Raw genomic sequence first — 19,103 nt, forward strand, 5'->3', positions numbered from 1 at the left:
CTGCCTTCGCCTGGCGCCGGCTGGGAGCGAAGAGGCACCTCCCCCTCCCCACCTGCTGGGACCCCTCTTCCCCCCACCCGCGGCCCCCACTCGCCCCCGGGACACCCCCCAAGTCCACGAATGGTTCGGTCCACAGCCACATCAGTGTTTATTCTGCAAGTCCGGGCTCCACAGCCTGTGACACTCCCTCCCCTGCCCCTCCCCACCCCGTGAAGTGGCCCGGGGTCTAGCCCCACCCCCAGCTCAGCTCAGCCAACCGCCACCCAGCTTCCAGGAGTCTTATTTGCATTTCCGGGCGCTTTGGTCCAATGGCAAGGTAGCGCTCCACCTCCCCTCCAGAGGAGGTGGTACTCCCGGTGGACTGCACCACTCTTGGGAGCCAAGGATGGGGGCGAAGCGATTCCACTGAGGTCCCGTTGACAGGGGGGTGGTCTTGGGGTGAGGAGTTCAGCGGAAGAGGGGGTTGGGGCCTTGGAAGACGCCCAGCAGCCCGCTGTCCTGGGGAGGCTCCTTGATGATCTTCTGGATCTGTAGGGGGAAGAGGAGGGTTCAGGAGGCGTCAAGAGTTCCCATCTCTGTGACCGATGTGGAGCGGCACATCTCCATTTCATATGCCTTGCCCCCCTTGGCAGCAACTGGCCAAGCCAACCACTCCCTCTTCTCGAAACTTCTCCTTGGGCGCCCCTCCACCATGGCTGCCTGGGTGAGCGCCTGATCACCCGCCATCTTGGTCTGCTTTGCGGGATTGCACCAAGGCCCTGTCCTGGAGCTTCCTGTCTATACCAGCTCCTGCTTAAGTAATCTCACCTCTCCCATCCCTCTCAACCTCCAAATCCAGCCCATGCCTTGCCCCTCAACTCCGAACTCATTGATCCAACTGCCTCTTAGACCTGGGTTCCCACCTGACCTCTCAAACTGACAATGGTCTTCCCCCAATCTGTTGACCACAGGGGCACAGACACTCAGCCCCCTTTCTAGGGCTGCCTTCCCCCAAAGCCCCACACCGCACCCACCAGCAGGCCCCACGGTGCTTGCCTCCAGAAAAATCAGCCCAAATGGACCCCCACTGCCCCCACTTTGGTCTCCCTCCTTCCTGCCACCCCCCAACATCCATGGGCCACCCAGAACCAAACTGCAGATCTGACCATGGCCGGCTCCCTTGGGCAAAACCCTCAAATCTGTGAGAAGAGGGGGCTCCGGCTCTTCTCTGCCTCCCCTCCTCCCATGCTCACCATGTCCTGCTCGGTTCTCTGAATAAGGCCAAGTTCAGCCGCACCTCCAGGCCTCTGCCCTAGCTGTTCCTTCTGCCAGGAACATACTTTGGATGACTGCCTGCTCCTCTGACTTCAGGTCTCTGCTTCAAGGCCACCACAGGGAAGGACCTCCCTGCGGCCAGCACCCATTTTATTCCTCACACAATCTGAACATGCCCTTCTAGCTTCTGGCCACAATGTGTAACTGATGACAGACGGGCTTTGGCTGTCACCCCAGGACCTGCCACAGAGGCCGGCCCATAGTAGGTGCTTGACAAATGCTCAATAGAACTGAACTAGGAGGAGGGAAAGGGCAGATCTTGGGGGGTAGGCGCCTCCTGCCACCCTCAGGGCTAGCGGTGGTGGCTGCGGGGACTGGAGGAATGGACGGAGAAGAGGGTCGCAGGGCTCCCAACGGCGGCGCCTCTGCCAGACTCTTCGTGCCTGTCTGCTCCCCCTTCCCGGGAGGCCTCCCACTCCACCCCGTACAGCCCCCCTCTTTTGCACCCTAGCCCTCCCAGTCATCTCGCTTGCTTTCTTGCTCTCCTGTCCTTCTGGCCCCCCGAACAGCTTCCCTCAAGGAATGTAGAACTTTGCTCGCCTGGAGGCGGCCGCCTGCTGTGTTCCCAGATGTATTCTATCAACTGATAGGTGGTGGGTGCTGGAAAGGGAGGCGAGGGAGGTCGGGGTGCGGGGCCAGTACCTCCTTAAACCGGGGGTGGGCAGCGTCTCCCACGAGCTGCAGAATCAGCCCTTCACTGGTGGAGAGGAAGGCCCCACTCTGCCGCATCCGGGCCAGTGCCACCAGCCTGTCCACCTGGCTGGGAGAGGCAGGAGGGCTGTTGGTGCCTCGGCTGGGCCACCCGGATCCCTGGCACGCTAAGGAGGGACCCCACTCCCCGGTTCTTCCTGGGCACCCCATCTGTACCCCATGTGCGCCCCCCCAGCAGGATCCGCTCACTTGCGAGAGGAGCAGGCGTCCACCACCACGTGGACCTGCAGCCCGCGATCCAGGAGGTCCAAGGCTGTGTTCTGGGGGCACAGGCAAGAACAGGGATGAGGGAGGGTCGGGTCAGGGCAGGATGGGAGCAGCAGGCAGACAGGGGTCCTGAGTAAGGATGAAGGTCCCAGGTCCTGCAGGGATGGGGTCCTGCCAGGACGGAGGGTTCTGGGCAGGGAAGATGCAGTTAGTGGGAGGAGGGGTCTCACCAGGATGCAGGCGTGTGTCTCAATGCCACAGAGGAGCACAGAACGCAGCTGGGGCCGGGTGTCCAGCTCCTGCTGCACTGCAGGGACCATGCTGAAGCAAGTTTTGGCCACTGGCCGCAGGCCTCCAGCCCCCAGCTCAGGCACCGTGGGGCCCAGGCCTACTGGATACTGCTCTGTCAGTACAGCAGGCACCTCCAGGAGCCTGGCCACCTGTGCCAGAAAAAGAGACAAAGTACTGAGCCCGAGGGAGGGGTCTGTGGGGTCAGACTCTGGGGTCTGAGGGAGGAGGGGGTTGGGGGTCTGGACTCCTGGGTCTAAGGGAGGAGGAGGCTGTGGGCCTGGACTCTTGGGTCTGAGGAAGGAGGGGCTGGGGGCCTGGACTCCTCGATCTGAAGGAGGAGAGGCAGGGGGCCCGGAGTCCTAGCCTGAGGGAGGAGGCCCTGGGGGCCTGGACTCCTGGTCTGAGGGAGGAGGGGCTGTACCTTGAGCATGCGGGCAGCCACAGAGACAATCTGGGGGAAGTATGCAATATGGCGGAACTTCTCCTGCATGTCACACAGGAATAGGATGGATGATCCGGGGAGGACTCGGCCCAGGTTGGGCCCCACAGCCGCCATGTCCTGGGGATGGGCAGAGGTGCTGAGGGGGCAGGGTCAGATGGGCCAGGGGCTTCTCTGCACACCCAGCATCCATGTACATAGACCCTTGAGGGTCCCACACGGGGCTTTGGAAACCATCGTCCTCCCACCTGCAGGCCACTGTATCTGCAGTTCCCGGTCCCTGGAATCCGTTTCTTTCTTAGTGTGTCCTACTCAGCCGTGAGATCACATTCCAAAAAACCTTCTCTGACCTTGATCGTCCCGGTGCTCCCAGCCTCATTGTCCCAGGGCCCTGGGAAGCCTTCTCCTTCCTCAAGGTCACCCTCTCTCCTGTCACATTGCAGGCTGCAACTGCGATCCTCGCCCAGCACTCGGGGGAGAAACTGAGGCCTGAAGGGACCCATCCAAGGGCCCCCAGCAGCTAACAGCGAGCTGATTTGATTCCTGAGGACAAAAGAGCCTGGTGCCGAGTTCCTTCAGGTTGGACTCCTCCCACTCGGCCTCTGAAACTCAGTTTACCCCTATGTGCAATGCCCAGGCTGCACAACCCCTACAGGTCCTAGACAGGAAGGCTGGGGTCCCTCACAGAGGAATGTTATCCCCCCATAGAAAGGAACGGAGTGCTGCTCTGTGGGACATCACGCATGAACCTCGGAATCGCTGCGCTCTGGGAGAGGGGCCAGTCGCTGAAGGCCCCACACTGTGCGAGCCTCGTGTATATGAACTGTCCGCAGGCATCAAGCCCGAGGCAGGAAGCAGACTGGTGGCTGCTGGGGGCGGGAGTGACCAGGACTGACCCCCTGAGGCGTTCAGTTTCCATCTGGGGTGATGAACACATTCTGGAACTAGGTGCTGGCCAGTTATGCAATGTAATCAGAGTTTGTAATGGCCACTTCATGCTGCGCTTAAAAATGGCGGAAATGGTAAATTTCATTACATGAACTTTAGAGGGGAGAGAGAAGGAAGGGGCGGGGCTGGTGGAGCCATCTGCCCAGCAGCCCTTCTTGGGGGGGTGGTCCACAGAGACCCAGAGGGGTCCCCAATTTGCCTGAGGTCCTGCAGGACTAGAGGACAGCAAGTCTCCCAGTCAGAGTGGCTTCTCTCTAGCACCTGAGGCCCTGCCTCCCCAACTCTCAGCATGTCCCAGCCATGTCCCCAGGAGTCCCTGGGTCTTGAGAGCTTGAGTTCTTGGGTTCCCAAGTTGCTGCACAACTAGAGGGCTCTGGCCAGGCTTCCACGCACAGCTCTCATCCCCTCTGCGTTCTCACTCGTTTGCTCTCCTTAATTTATCTGGGACACAGGAGACCCTGCTGGCCCAGTGGAAGGACAAAGGGTTAACATAGGGGAGGTGTGAAGGCGGGGTGGTGAGCACACACAGGCGTGTAGGGGGTTCTCTCAAACACATCTACCGCAGAAGAATGTTTTCTATGGGCAACTATCTAAAACGTAAAAACCCATGGATGCTTACAACAGGGAGTTTTATGCTATGTGAATTTTCTCTAAGAACAAAACGGCACGGCGTCTCCCACAAAAACAGTATCACACTGAATGAGCTAATCACCTAATTACAACCGTGATCAGTGCTGGGATTTCTAGGGAACCTGATCTATCTTGGCGGAGTGCAGAATTCTCACCAAGGAAGCGGCCAGAGAGAGGGAGAGAAAACAGTCGGAAAACACAAAGTGCATTCTGCCGCTCCCCTGTCTCAGCCCGCACCCTCCCGCGTGGCTGCTTCTGTCCTCAGGACTAAAAAAGGTGACTCCGCTCCCGCAAGGCACTGAGAACCCCTCCAGCCTCGGCCAGGTCGTGTTGCCCCGCCAGGACTTTTCCCCGTGGTTCCCTCCCACTGCGGTGCTTAGTCTCACTTCCACTCCCTTGAGTCTTCAGGAGGCAGGAGGGTCAAGGTCAGATCAGGGTTCTCTGGAGCAAGAAGGATTTCCCCAGCACGCTGGGAGGGGTTTAGATTGCGACAACCCTGAGGGAAGCACGTGGGGCCACATTTCTCAAAACCGGAGTTATATGAACCCTGCGACCCAGAAAACTTGCTCCTGAGTGTTGGCCTCGCAGACACACATGGGAGATGACACCAGGTTATTCACCACCAGACCTAGGTTACAAATGATGGGACTCTTCCCCGGAGCGAAGGAAGAGAAATCAATGTGAACATCTGCGGCTGAGGTCCTGCCCGCCTAAGTCACGGCCGGTAGACACTACAGAATCCTCCGCAGCCAGGAAGGGCGCCAAGGAAGCTCTTTAAGTAACAGTGTGGGAAAGTGTCCAAGAGAGGTTAGCAGTGCAATGAAGCAGCACGGGACATCTGTGCCCCAATCCGGGGAGAAAAGCCAGTGGAGCCCTCCTCTCTACACCGACCACGTACTTCAGGCCGGGGAGCAGGTGTCCACCAGGTGTGAAGATTTTATTTGCACCGTTCTGTTCCTTTTGGATTTTGGACAATGATTGGTTGTCTGGTCTGTAACAACTAAAATACAATATAATCTTCACGTAAGGTGAGAACCCAGCAAAACCAGTCTGTGGTGGTAAAATTATGAATGAATGGTTGTCCTTGGGTGGCAGTGAAGAAGAGAGTTCGGGGGGGGGGGGGCTTCTGGGATGTGGGGGATGTTCTACTTCTGGCTGGGTTCAAGTGCTGTTTACACCAGAGTGTTTGCTGTGTATTTGTCATTTGTGTGGTTTTCCTGCATATGCAGTATACCTCCGTAAAAAGTTTTCAAAATATCAGATAAAACGGGGGAGGCCTCACTGTCCTCTGTGGGGCTGGACCGGAGCGAGAGGCCAGGAAGGAAAAACCAGGGCTGCAGTCCAGGTGGGCAAGGGTGAGGCCTGGGCTCTAGGTCAAGGAGAGAACAGAGGGATTCAGGGTTAGGTGCAAATGGCTGTGGGGTAAGGGGGAAGGAGGAAGATCTTCGGGTTTCTGGTTCATGGGTGGCAGGTCCCAGGGACTAACTGGGGACCTGGAGAGGGGAACTGGTTTGGGGAAGAAGATGGAAAATTGAGAGCGGGGAATTTATGTGTGTGCGTGGGCATATGGGGAGGTCTGGGCTGGAGACGGATCTGGGGGTGCCCAGGGGGGGTGGTGAGAAGGTACAGAACTGAGCTCTGGGTGGAGGGAGTCCAAGGCTGGAGGAGGAGGGGCAGCAGCAGGGGAGGGGTGCCGCTTAGATCCCCACGTGGCCTGGGGGGTGGGCAGCCCTGCAGTAGGGACTTCTGGCTGTGTGACCCTTCGCAAGTTTCACACTCTGTCTAAGCCTGCAAACAGGGGTCAAAGCCACCCACCCCACGGCGATGATGCAAACCTCGGCCAGGGATGCAGACAGGGCGGGCACGACCCGTGGAGGGCTCGAGTCCCTGACCAGCCAGTTCTGCAGGGCCTGGGCAGGCGTCCTCCCCTTGGGGAGGACTGGCCTGGTAAAGCCTCAGTTTCCCCACCTGCAAGGCGGGAAGATCGGTCCCCCTGCACCGCTCGGGGCCAGAGGCCTTACCCGGAAGATGCCGGGCCCCAGGGTGGCCCAGTCTTCCGCTGGAGAGGCCCGGGGGACACTCACCTCTCCGAGCCCGGACTAACGCCGCTCAGCCCTCTCGACCAGTTCCAAGGCTGGGTTACCGTTTCTTAGGTCGCCACACGTGGCCCGCCCCCGCGCCCGCCCTTCCAGGCCGAACCGCCCAATCGGCGCTCGCCAAGCTCGGTCCCGCCCCTGCGGCCGGCCAATCCACGGGCGAGGCTGTTTCGCTCTCCGTGGAGGGGCGGTGCCGGGCACGCTGGCAACGTTGAGAGCGTGACTGGCCCGCCTGCGGGAGGGGGCGGGAAGGCAGCGCCTCCACCAATGGGGAGCCGCAAAGGCCGTGAGTGGCGGGCCCGGGGCGGAACAGCGCCATTGGGTTCCTAGAGCGAACTCCAGCTGGACAGGTGGGAAGCGGCCACCCCCATTGTCCATACAAGTCCTGGGAGGCCCAGGAACAGGGAGGGAGGAGCGTACCCAGGGCAGAGGCAGGCCTGGGGTTCGAACGCTGGCGCTTGTGGGTGGCTAGAGACAGGAACTTATCAAGAGACCCGACCACTTTCCAGGAAAGTGACTTAAGCCCTCCCTACCCTGCTCAGCCTCAGTTTCTCCTTCCCTACGGTACCTGCCTCCTAGGGTGGTGTTTGGCAGTTTGTTTGTTTTGCGTGGTGTCTGTAATATTTAGACTCTGTACTTGGAAATGGGGCTGAGGAAGAGTTGGGGAGAGAATTCCCCCATCAGCCTTGGAATAAAATCCAAACTATTCCCATTTCTTGTTTGCCTTTGTGAACCTCTCTGACCACATCTCTTACCACTTGCCCTGCTCACACTGCTCCAGCCCACCTCAGGGCCTTTGCACATGCTGTTTCCTGGAGCCCCAGAACTTTGCTTAAACCCCTCCTTGTCATTCAAGGCTTTCCTTGACCACCTGATGTCAAACAGCCACTCAGTCAAGTTTCTCTTTTATTTTCTTCACAGCACTAATTCCAATCTGAAATCGGAAATTTATCTTGCGTTAAAAAAATGTACAAATGTCCTCATTGTCAGTTCCCCCCTACCCGTACCCGTGCCCCACCCCCTTAGATGCTGACATCTTGTCTGTTTACTCACTGCTGAATCCTCGGCACCTAGATGGGGCCTGACACATGGTGGGTGCTCGGTACATATTTGGGAATAAATGAGACAAGACCAGACATTAGGCAGAAATGAGCCAAGGTGAGGAGGCTGGAGCAGCAGACACTGCAGAGATGGGGCTGGGAAGAAAGAAGGGAGAAGGTGGGGGAGGGAGAGTGTAAGGGGACACCTTGGCAGAGGCAGATTTGGGGGACCTGGGTGAGCAGAAGATGTGGTCTGAGGTGGGAGGAGTCCGGGGGTGGCTCATGCTCCCAGGAGTTGCCGGGAGGGGAGTGGACAGGGCAGGGGGCTCCTGGGGGCAGCTGTTGAGCTATCGTAAGGGTGGCCTCTGATTTGTCTGGGGGCGGTGGGCCTGGGTTGGGTCGTGGTTGAACATTATGGGGAGCAGGTCCCCCAGCCCTCAGGGATTCCCTGAGAATGGCAGGCACAGGGCACCTCCCACCTGCCCACCCAATCCACCTCAGAAGCCCAGGGCCCGTCCACACCCTCCAGGGCATTTGAGGGAGGGGGTGGGGGATTATAGAAATGTGAAGCCTGCCTCAGGTCTGGCTGGCCCCAAGTGCAGCAGGACAACTCAGATGGCCCTGAGGGACACTCTGAGGTGAGTGCAATATCATCAAAGAGGTCTAGGGTGGAGGCGTCCAGGGCCGCGAGGCTCAGGCTGGGGCTGGCATAGGGTGCCTCGGTGGGAGCCACAGCACAGGCCACCCCCAGGAAGGGGGACGGAGGCGGCGGGGGTGGTCTTCGGGGCGGAGGTCTCTGTGGAGGTGCCTCCTGGGACAGGATAGACAGGGCCAGCTCCTGGGTGGCAGCTTCAATCTTGGCAAACTGCCTGCAGGGAGACAAGCATTACTAGCCATGAAGCATCCCCCCGCCCCCGTCTGCCATCCCAGGACCAGTTTTTCCCTTCTCCTCCTCTCCATTTTTCTACTCTGAGCTACCTGGTTTCACTTTCTTGAGTCTGACGAATCAGTTTTTCTAACCCCGTTCACAGGGGAGCTCTGAACAGCTGTGGGGGTTGTGTACTGCACAAGGCGGCACCTCTGGTTCAGGACAATGCACATTTTTGACATTTAGACTTATTATGGCCACATCCCAACATATAAAAGTAAAAAACATCTGAAGGAAAGGGTGCCTTAAAAAGTGTCTTCCAGGGGCGCCTGGGTGGCTCAGTGGGTTAAGCCACTGCTTTCGGCTCAGGTCATGATCCCAGGTCCTGGGTTCAAGCCCCGCATCGGGCTTTCTGCTCGGCAGGGAGCCTGCTTCCTCCTCTCTCTCTGCCTGCCTCTCTGCCTACTTGTGATTTCTCTCTGTCAAATGGATAAATAAAATCTTTTAAAAAAAAAAAAAAGTGTCTTCCACACAAGGCATGCCGTGGGCTGGGTGGCATGTGTAACAGTGACGCCCTGTGGATTCCGCTCCGTACAGAGCTCTTGAATCTGCCCACCTCCACATCTCTACCAATCCTTGGTGAAGTCTCCATCATTTCCCATCTGGATGACCACAATAGCCACTGCACTGGTCTCCCCTTAGCGTTCCTACCCCTCAAGAACTGTGTGGACAGATCTCACAAACGGTGATGGGCTCAGTTACGTCTCCCTGAAATTCATAGGCTGGAGGTTGAACCCTCAGTGCCTTAGAACATGCGAAATCAGGAGGGCAGCTTACGGGAAGGAGACCCCATGAGCACCTCTGGCAGCAAGAAGGGCCCTGTTCCTGGATCTGAATGTTGTTTACACTAGTGGGTTCCCTTTGGGGAAATTCGTCAAGCTCTACGCTGGTACTGTGTGCATTTCTTGTAGTTGCTAAACTTCCAGCAGAGGTTTTGCTTAAACGGGTAGCTGACATTGTATGCTTCTGTTGACGTGAAATGTCCAGAATAGACCAGTCCCTGGAGACAGGAAGTGGACTGGTGGCTGTCGGTGCTGGGGGAGGGGGCATGGGAACGACTAGCAATGGGTATGAGATCTCCTTGAGGGGGATGAAAATGTTCTGGAACCCAATAGAGGTAATTGCTTGCAAAACATTATGAATATACAAAACACCAATGAACTGTACACTCTATGAACTCTATGTACTCAATGAACTGTACGTCTATTTTACCCCAAGAAAAAAGGCTCATAAATAAATTAGTGTGAGCTGCCACTCCAGAACTCTCTTTGATGCCAGGGAGAATAGCTTTGCTCTGAGTCCCCAGGGAAAATGTTCAGAAATGGGAGGTCAGGTTAAATGGCACAGGATGGGGGTGGGAAGAGAGAGAGGAGGAGTTGACTTGAACAGACTCAGTATAAATGACATTTAGGGCTGAAGAGTCATGACATTTGTGATTCGCTTGAGCTATTTTAAGAAGATAGAGGAAGGGAATAGGCTAAGATGTTATGGGCAGTGAAGTCTGATTGATGGTACGTGAGTGATCTTTAGACCAGCGGTTCTCAAACTTGAGTGCACAACGGAACATCTGGAGGGCTTTGGCAACACAGGCCCTTGGGCCCCCGAGGTTTGGGTTCTGCAGTCCTGGGGTGGTGTCCACGGATCTGTGTCTCTGGCACACGCCCACGCCGTGCTGAGGGGCTGATGCTGCGGGTCTGGGGACCACTTTTTGAGAACTGTTGTGTCAGACCGCTGTCTTGACTTTTCTGTAGGTTGGAAGTTCTTCACAATAAAAAGTCAAAAATCCACATGCACGGGTGAGAGGGGGCCCTTGAGGGAGCAGGGCCTGAGGGGATCTGGAGGGAGGAGGAGGACGTGGGTGGGAAGGTGCAGAGGATAGTTTGCCTCTGACCTGGATTTTCTCAGGTCGAGGCTGGGTGCTCAGGGGGATATGCTGCAGAGCTTCCCCGGGCTGCCCATGAGGCAACTCGTGGGTGGCCTGGGTCTCCAGGGAGCGTGTGGCAGAGCCATGCATGGGGCTGGGCATGTCTGGGATGCTACAGGGGAGAAGTTGGTCCTGGGGGAGCAGGGAGGCTGATGGGGAAGAGTAGATGGGGAGCCTGGGAGGTGAGAGGCTGGCATCAGCCCAAGGTCCGGACTGGAGGTGGGCAGGGAACCCAGATGGGGTTGGAGATGGGGAGGGTCCTGGAGTGGTTGATGAGGGGCTGAAGAGCAGTGAGAAGGCTCTAGGAAGTAGCGCTGGACCCTCTTTGAAGAGATGCGTGTTTTCCCCTTCAATAATGGGTGTGTAGGGTGGTGGCCGGGACCATTCTGGGCGTGGCCAGGACTGGGCATCCTGGAGAAAGGCGCTTGTAGTGCGGAGGCAGGAGTTAGGTGGGACCAGGCTCCTATTTACTCAGACTGGATTCCAATACCTCTCCGAGCAACGTTCTAGGCTGGTGGGGAGAAAAACCTGCTTTGAGAAAAGCAGGTCCTTGGGCAAGTCACTTTACCTCTCTGTGCCTCAGTTTCCTCATCTGAAAAATGAGGATTATAATAGCATCTACCTCCTAGGGTTATTATGGGGGATTAATGTTCATTGTGAGTGAGTGTGGTAAGTTTATACTAAAGTGCTTAGAACAAACACCACCATCATCACCATCATCACCATCACCATCACCACCGTCACCATCATCACCGTCACCATCACCACCATCACCACCACCATCATCACCGCCGTCATCACCATCACCACCACCATCACCATTACCACCACCATCGTCACCACCTTCACCATCATCACCAGCATCATCACCATCATTATCACCATCATCACACCATCACCATCACCACCATCACCATTACCACCACCATCATCACCACCTTCACCATCGTCATCACCGTCATCATTATCACCATCATCACCATCATCACCATCACCATTATCACCATCACTACCACCATCACCACCACCGTCATCATCGCCATCATCACCATCACCATCACCACCACCATCATCGTAATCACCACCATCATCACATCATTGTCATTGTCATGTGATGATCGTCATTGTCATGTGATCATCATCATCATCATCCCAAGTTCCAGAGAGGCTGGATCCAGGCAGGACAGCAAAGTGGTATAGAGCCCGGGTTGAATCCATTCTTCAACTATGTAGTTTGGATAAGTTGTCGAATCTCTCTGAGCCTCCTGTTTGTAATGTAGGGACAAAGTCAACCTACTGAGCAGATTTACTAGGAGTGTTAAGTGACATATTGTATGTCAAACCCTTAGTGTCATAGACTGGGCCCACAGCAGGTGCTCTTAAGCAGGTTACTGTTACAGCAGGAGGGGAGAGCACAGGGCAAGGTGGGATGGGGCTGGGTGGAGTGTGAGAGGGACAAGCGTGAGCACAGACCTGAAGGAGTTCAGGTCCCCTTCTACATTCCCAGAGACAGGGAAGGACATTGCTTCACAAAGGGTACAGATGTGCAAAGGCCCAGAGGCTGAATGGTATAATCCTAAATGGGGATCTCCTTCTTTCTGTTTCCCTCCCCCTTGCACTCTGCTCCAGCCATACTTGTTCTCAGACATTCTAGCGGTGTTCCTGCCTCAGGGCCTTTACACAGGGCTGTCTCTTGCCTGGAATGCGCTTCCCTCAGGCATCCACAGTCTTATTCCCTGGCTTCACTCAGGTCTTGGCTCAGTTGCCACCTTCTTCATAGAGCCTTACCCACTTTACCTAAAAGGCCAGTCCTCCCCCAGCATGCCATCCATAGCCTTTGCCACTTCATAGCATGCCATATAATTTTTAAAAATGGAGGTAAAATTCACAGAACTTAAAACGGGCCACTTTAAAGTGTGCAATTCAGTGGCATTTCGTACCTTCACAATGTGCGACTACCACCTCTAATTTGTTCCAGAACTTTTTGTCACCCTAGAAAGCAGCCCTGAGCCCCTCCCCCAGCACCACTCCAGGGCTTTCTGGCCCTGCCTGTTATGGACGTTTCACATGAATGGCATCAGGTGATACGTGGCCTTCCGTGTCGGGCTTCTTTCACTCAGCATCATGTTCTCGAGGTCCATCCATGTATCTCTCACTTTATCCACCGTCCCTGACCAGCCGCCTTCCTGGTGGAGCCCAAGCTCTGTGAAGGCAGGGGCTTCTGTCTGCCTTGCACGATGGATCTCACGGGCCCGGGACACAGTTAGTGCTCAATAAATGCATCTTGAGTGTTGATTGCCTCCCAGGGTCCCCTTCTCTCTGTTCTATATGGGCCCCATCTCCCCCACTCTGAGTGGTCTGGCCCCTCCCCACCCCCCTCTGCCCACCTCCCCCTCTTCCAGCCCTCCTCACCTGCAGATCTGGTTGTGAAGAAACCTCCTGTGGTTGGGCCTCCTTTTGGGGGGCCGGGTCCGCCGGGGGTGCAGAGTGCGCAGCATGTGGGTAGTGGCCCCACTCACGAAGGCACACAGTTCCCGGGGGCTGGGCTCAGAGACTGCAGGGGCTGCAGGCACCCCGGGGTGCATGGCTGGGGGACAGAGTCGCTTCTCCACAATATTCCTGCTGCTCAGAAAGCAGCTCCCAACTCAGAGGAGAGAGGAGCAGCCAGGGCTGGGAGTGCAGGGCTGGGGAGGGAGGCAGACAGCACACGGGAGGAGAGGGGGCCTTTGGGAGGGGCAGGCCAACTCTGGAGGGGAGGCAGGGCTCTGGTTGGAGGAGGCACGCCCCGGAATTAGGACCCGTCCTCCTTCCTAAGCCCCATCCCTACCTCCTGGAGGCTTGGATGCTGAGCTTCGAGGAACTCGTGGGTGGGGGCTGATACGGGAAAGAAAGGGGGGGGCTTTATGCGCGTCCCTCCCCAGAGACCCAATTAGCACATAGTTGGACCTGGGATATGGGACAGGGCAGCATGGTGGGGGGCAGAGAAAAGCGCCTGGAGATAGCCAGTTACAGGCACAAAGGCCTCATTAGGAGACGAGGCCAGGGGCTGAGTCAACCACATCGATTAGCGTTGAGGACCCTTAATGGGAATTGAGGGGAGGGGGCGGCAGGAGGCTTGGGTGCAGGCTGGGAGGGAGGGGGCACAGCTCCCTGGGAGGGTGTTGGGAGCCTCCAGCTGCACCAGACCACGGACATCTGCCCCCCCACCTGCAGCTGTAGAACCCCACACCCCCACCCCGTGCCTTCCTGGGCTCTGGCCAGGCATCCTGGAGAAACTGGCTCTGAGAGGGGGCTCGCCTGTGCCCCAGGCCTCCAGCCAGCAGGAAGGGTTGGCTTCTGTGTGGGGGTTGAGCCCCAAACCCTGCATTTTGGCTGGAGCAGGAGTGAGCAAGGGAGGGGGCAGGGCACACATGCTGGCTGACCTGGTTGCTTAGGTGGGTGACAGGAGGGATTGTTCCTGGCACAGCCTGGCTGCTGCCATGGGAGGGGAAGAGAAAACACGGGTGTGGTTTCCCTGAAGGCATTTTACTGAGGGACTAGGGGGCCCTTGGTATTTGGGGGAAGCAGAGAATAGGCTGGGACATGGCGGGCGGAAAGGCTGGCTCCTGGGGCGTCGGGAGTGGGGTCCTCTTGTTTCTGGGAGGGCGTTGGCCAGAGTGGGGTACCTGGTCTGGGCTGCGGCAGGAGAGCAGTGTCTCCGTGTTTGCTCTGGGGGGTTGTTGCAGGTTTGCGCTGGGGGAAGTGGGTGGGAGTGTCCTCGGGGTACGATTTACCACAAACCTGGTGCCTTAAAACCGCCTACATTTATTCTTCTGCAGTTCTGGGGGTCACAGGTCCAAGATGGGTCTTCTGAGCTGAAGTGCTGCGTTCCTTCTGGAGGCCCCAGGCCAGAAGCCGTCCCCCGCACCTTTTCCCGCTCCAGAGCCGCCCGGATGTCTCCAAGCTCACGCTGCAAGTAAGTGGCCAAGCTGGGATTTGAACTTGAGGCAGCAGAGGCCCTGACAGGACACCCTTGTGGGCAGGGTCAGTTGGGGGGCGACGGTAACAGAGGCCGGTCCCGGCTGGGGCTGGGACAGCAGCAGGCACCGAGCGTCTGCCTTGGGTGCCTCTGAGGGTCTCCAGCCCCCTCCTTGGGTGTCTCCTGTCCTCTCCTCCTCACTGTCTCTGACCGCAGCGCCCAGCTTGGCTGTGCTTCTCAGCTTCTCTGACCGTCTCTGTCTCTACATGGTCTCTCAGTCTGTGGCCCCGTCCCTTGGCCTGGGCAAGCCGCGCGCGCGTGTGTGTGTTCACGTGTGTGTGCGCATCCTGGGCGTGCATGTGATGTTGTGGGACAGCCTGGAAGTTTTCCTGTCCTGTGACTTTCAGGCCCAGAGGGGACCGCACAGTGTCCCTTGGCTAAGGGGCCACGGGGTAGGAGACCCTCTGGAGGTCCGGGGTCAGGTTCAAGGACAGCCGCTGCATGGCTGGGGCGTGACCTTTCCTGGCCTGGCTCACGCCACCAGGACCCAAGGACAGCATCTGCTAGCCGGCTCTGTCCCTCTGCAGGTGGAGTCGGACCGCAGCTAGGGCCGCCCGCCCTTCCGGCTGTGGCCCAGGGATGCTCCACCAGGGGGCGCCCACACCCAGGGCAGTGCTGCGAGGCCGGGCGGGAGCGGCCGCACCCCCACCTTCGGGCCCCTCTCCTCCTGCCTTGTCCTGGGTAAGCCGGGGAGGGGGTCGTTTAGTTGTTTAATTAACATGGATTGAAAACCTGCAGTGAGCAGGACAAGCACAGTCTGTCCCCGGAGGAGCCTGGGAGGGAGACACCACACGACGAACAAGAAAAGACCAGTCTGGGGTGATGGAGCTTGGATGGGGAAGGGGTGGAGAGGGAGGGAGGGAGGGAGGGAGAAGGTCTGAGAAGGTGACAACTGTCCTGCAGCCTGAGTGGAAGAGAGGGCAGCCAGGAGCTTCGCAGGCAAAGGGAGCAAGAGGAAGAGGTGAAATCAGAGAAGTGGACAGAAGCCCCAGGGTTCTGTAGGCCAGGTAGGAGTTGGCTTATGAAGGCAAGAATGAGGAGGAGCTACGCAGGGTTTGAAGCTGACGTTCTGCCTAGACCTCAGGGCCCTGCCCCAAACCTCCTTTCCCGGCCTCGCTGCACCTGGAATGCAGAGACCCCACTCCCGAATCCCCCTCTAATATGCGGAGGGGGGTACTAACGTGTCAGGATCAGGCCAGGAGCCCAGATAAAACTTGTCTCTCAGGGGTGCCTGGGTGGCTCAGTGGATTAAGCCTCTGCCTTCAGCTCAGGTCATGATCTCAGGGTCCTGGGATCGAGCCCCGCATCTGGCTCTCTGCTCAGTGGGGAGCCTGCTTCCCTCTCTCTCTCTGCCTGCCTCTCTGCCTACTTGTGATCTGTCTGTCAAATAAATAAAGACAATCTTTTAAAAAAATAAAGATTTTATGTATTTGACTGAGATCACAAGTAGGCAGAGAGGCAGGCAGAGAGTGAGAGGGGGAAGCAGGCTCCCCGCTGAGCAGAGAGTCCTCCCTGTGGCTCAGTCAGGTGGACACATAAATGCAGGGCTCCATCCCAGGACCCTGAGATCATGACCTGAGCTGAAGGCAGAGGCTTAACCCACAGAGCCACCCAGGCACCCCTAGAAATAAGGTCTTTAAAGAGGTAATTAAGCTAAACTCAAGTCATATGTCTATGCCCAATCCAATATGCCTGGTGTCCTCATAAGAAGAGGAAATTTGGACATGGACAGGTACAGGGAAGACCATGTGAAGACACAGGGGGAAGACAAGCTGTGGAGGCAGGCCTCAGAAGAAACCAACCCTGCCGACACCTTGATCTTGGACTTCTAGTCTCAAATATAAGAAAATAAATTTCTGTTGGTCGAGCCACCCAGCCTGTGGGACCTCGTTAGGGCAGCCCCAGCAAACGAACACAAGAAGTATATTAGTTATCTATGTTGTGTCACAAAGAACCACAATTACCATGGCTTAAAATCACATACTCTGATTTTCTCACAGTTCCCATGGGTCAGGAGTCCAGGCACCACAGCTTACCAGGTCCTCTGGTCAGGGCTTCATGAGGCTGTGTTCAAGGTGTAGGCTGGGGCTTCAGTCTCGTCCAAGGTTGGGGTCCTCTTCCGGGCTCACGTGGAAGAACTCATTTCCTTTCATCTGTAGAACCCATGGAAGCAGATGGCTTCAAGGGCAGAATCAACTGACATTTCACATCTCACCTCTAGCCCCAGTTTCAAAGACCTCGCCTGATAATATCAGACCCACCCAGGACAACCTTTCTGTATTAGCGTTCTTCAGGGAAACAGAACCAATAGGATCTATATCTGTGTCTATTCTAGCTCTATATCGAGAGACAGACAGAGATGTTATGTATCTTACACTTTATATACAAAGAGATCTGCTATATGGTGTTGGCTCATGCAATTATGGGGGAGGTCCCATGATCTGCTATCTGCATGCTGGAGGCCAGGAAAGCCAGTGTGTATTTCCAAGGCCCAAGAACCAGAGAGCCGATGGTGTGGATTCCAGGTTGGGTCTGAAGGCCTGAGAACGGAGCACTGAGGGCAGGCAAAGATCAGCTTTCCTGCTCAGTCAGGTAGAGAGAGAATCGAGCCTTCCTGCACCTTTTTGTTCTAGTCAGCCCGGGGATTGGGTAATGGCCACCCACGGTGGGGAGGGCCATTGGCTTTACTCATTCTCCTGATGCAAATGCTTCTCTCTTCCAGAAACACCTTCACAGACACACTCAGAAATCGAGTTTAACCAGATACCTGGGCTTCCTGTGGCTCAGTCAGGTGGACACATACAATTAACTGTTACATTTCCTTTTGATTAACATCAAATGACAGGGAGCCTTGACTGCACCTGCCCAGATCCCTTCACCTTCACCATATCACATAACCTATCATGGGAGTGATGTCCGCATGTCCACTGTCACCTGAAGAAAAGGCACTTGGTGTACAAGGGCGAGGGTCACTGGGGATTGGCATGGAAAGAGGTGGCCGCCCTGGGGAGGCCTTTTGGTGCGTATCTGTCCCTGTCCACGTTTTTTTACTGAAAACAGAGGGATGTGTTTTCCCTGTACAGAAGGGACTGTGTGACCCAGGGTGACTGCCAGGGAGTCTCCTCTGGCCCCTGCACTGGGATGTGACCATGCACATGGGGACCTGCTAGATGGGCCTTGGATGGGGGTGGACTCCAGGGCTGGAGACACTCCTGGTTATATCACTTCTGGGTTACAGGAATCACTTCCTGGTTCAGGATGTCACATCACTTCCTGGTTCTGTGCCTGGCCAAGAGACTTCAGAGGACCTCTACTTACCCCCCAGTCAAGTAGGGATCACACTCCTTCCCTGAGACAGGCCCATTCGGGCAGGGCTGGCTGGGCACCCATGGGAACCCCAAGAGATGTCAGAAAGGAGCATCTTCAGTCTGTGGGAGGCATAGGCCACCCTCTGGGCTCCTGCCCACCCCCCACCTTGCTTAAAGTGCATCTCTGCTCTCTTTCCTGCACTCAAATGAAAAAAGTTATTTTATTTTTAGCCTCTGGCCCTGGGAGTCCTGTCTTTGGTCCCTATGCCTCCTGCTGTGTGTGTAGGGGGAGCAGGTGCTCCAGGGACATCTGTCAACCCAGCCCCTAATCCTCTCCTCTCTAGGGAGCACAGGTGGTCATCACGAAGACAGAGTGATGGGCAGAGTGGCCCAAACCAAAATCTAATTCCGCATAGCCCAACATCACATGCCCCCTCCTTCCAGAGGAAAGGGATGTGGTTTGGAGGGCTTGAGCATGTGGGGGCACCACCCTGTGATCAAAGAGGGCAGGCCCAGGCTCTCATCCTGGCTGGGCCACCTTGGAGCTGGACTGTTTCAGAAACCCAGGACACATTTCCCAGGACCCACAGTGTGGCTGTCAGGGAAGGGAGGGGGGAGTGTGAGGAAGAGGGAAAGGTCCAGGCTCCCCAGTTCCTCTCAGGGTCTCTCTTCTCCTTTGACCACCTGTGAGGGTGGGGCTGCCTTTCTCTGGAATCGGGGGTGGGTGGAGTGCAGATCCTTGCCAACCCTTTCTTGGCTGGCAGCTTTGGGATGCTGGTGGACAGAGAGGGACACAGGGGCCTTTGGGGCAAGAGTAACAGCCGTGGTCCCTGAAAAGGGTCAGGTAGGTCTTGGGTACCTTCAAAGCCTGCAGTCCCCATTCCCAGCTGTCCTCCAGGATGAATGGTTCATCTGGCTGCTAAGGCGGAGGGCAGGGGCTCAGAGGGCCTGGGGCTGGATTAGATGCCTGATCTAGTCGACGGAGTTAGTCTCCCCCAAAAGCACTGGGGGCAAGGTGTGGCTGGCCAGAAACAAGAACGCCAGGGGTCTGCAGTGGTGTTTGCTAGGTTCCACGTTTAAACTCCTAGAGGTCTTCACTCACCCATACCCACCTCTCCTGCTTTATTTTTCTTAGCAGCATGTAGAATGGGACATACATTATCACTTGTTTATTCCTTATTTATTGCCATCCCTCACCCCTGTAGATTTTATATAAACTCACCACGACAAGACTTTTGTGGCCCTCACA

General features: G+C 56.6%; 2 protein-coding genes and 1 long non-coding RNA gene across 3 annotated transcripts; 1 reads left to right on the forward strand and 2 right to left on the reverse strand.

Moving 5' to 3' along the window:
• Positions 1 to 124: 124 nt before the first annotated feature.
• ISOC2 (isochorismatase domain containing 2) lies at positions 125 to 6,735 on the reverse strand. The gene is made up of 6 exons (XM_047711373.1): positions 6,625 to 6,735; positions 2,945 to 3,082; positions 2,463 to 2,672; positions 2,215 to 2,285; positions 1,957 to 2,074; positions 125 to 528 (listed from the first exon to the last, which is right to left on the reverse strand). Exons 2-6 carry the CDS (start codon positions 3,077 to 3,079, stop codon positions 448 to 450), a joined length of 615 nt encoding a protein of 204 aa, XP_047567329.1. The 5' UTR covers positions 3,080 to 3,082; positions 6,625 to 6,735; the 3' UTR covers positions 125 to 447.
• A 147-nt stretch (positions 6,736 to 6,882) lies between these two features.
• Positions 6,883 to 17,361, forward strand: LOC125089211 (uncharacterized). The gene is made up of 3 exons (XR_007123879.1): positions 6,883 to 6,986; positions 14,347 to 14,483; positions 17,269 to 17,361. It is a non-coding gene; the product is annotated as an uncharacterized LOC125089211 (long non-coding RNA).
• Positions 7,877 to 13,113, reverse strand: C17H19orf85 (chromosome 17 C19orf85 homolog). The gene is made up of 2 exons (XM_047711251.1): positions 12,941 to 13,113; positions 7,877 to 8,545 (listed from the first exon to the last, which is right to left on the reverse strand). Exons 1-2 carry the CDS (start codon positions 13,111 to 13,113, stop codon positions 8,089 to 8,091), a joined length of 630 nt encoding a protein of 209 aa, XP_047567207.1. The 3' UTR covers positions 7,877 to 8,088.
• Positions 17,362 to 19,103: the final 1,742 nt, after the last annotated feature.

The sequence above is a fragment of the Lutra lutra genome, chromosome 17 (genome assembly GCF_902655055.1).
Source record: "Lutra lutra chromosome 17, mLutLut1.2, whole genome shotgun sequence".
NCBI lineage: Eukaryota > Metazoa > Chordata > Mammalia > Carnivora > Mustelidae > Lutra > Lutra lutra.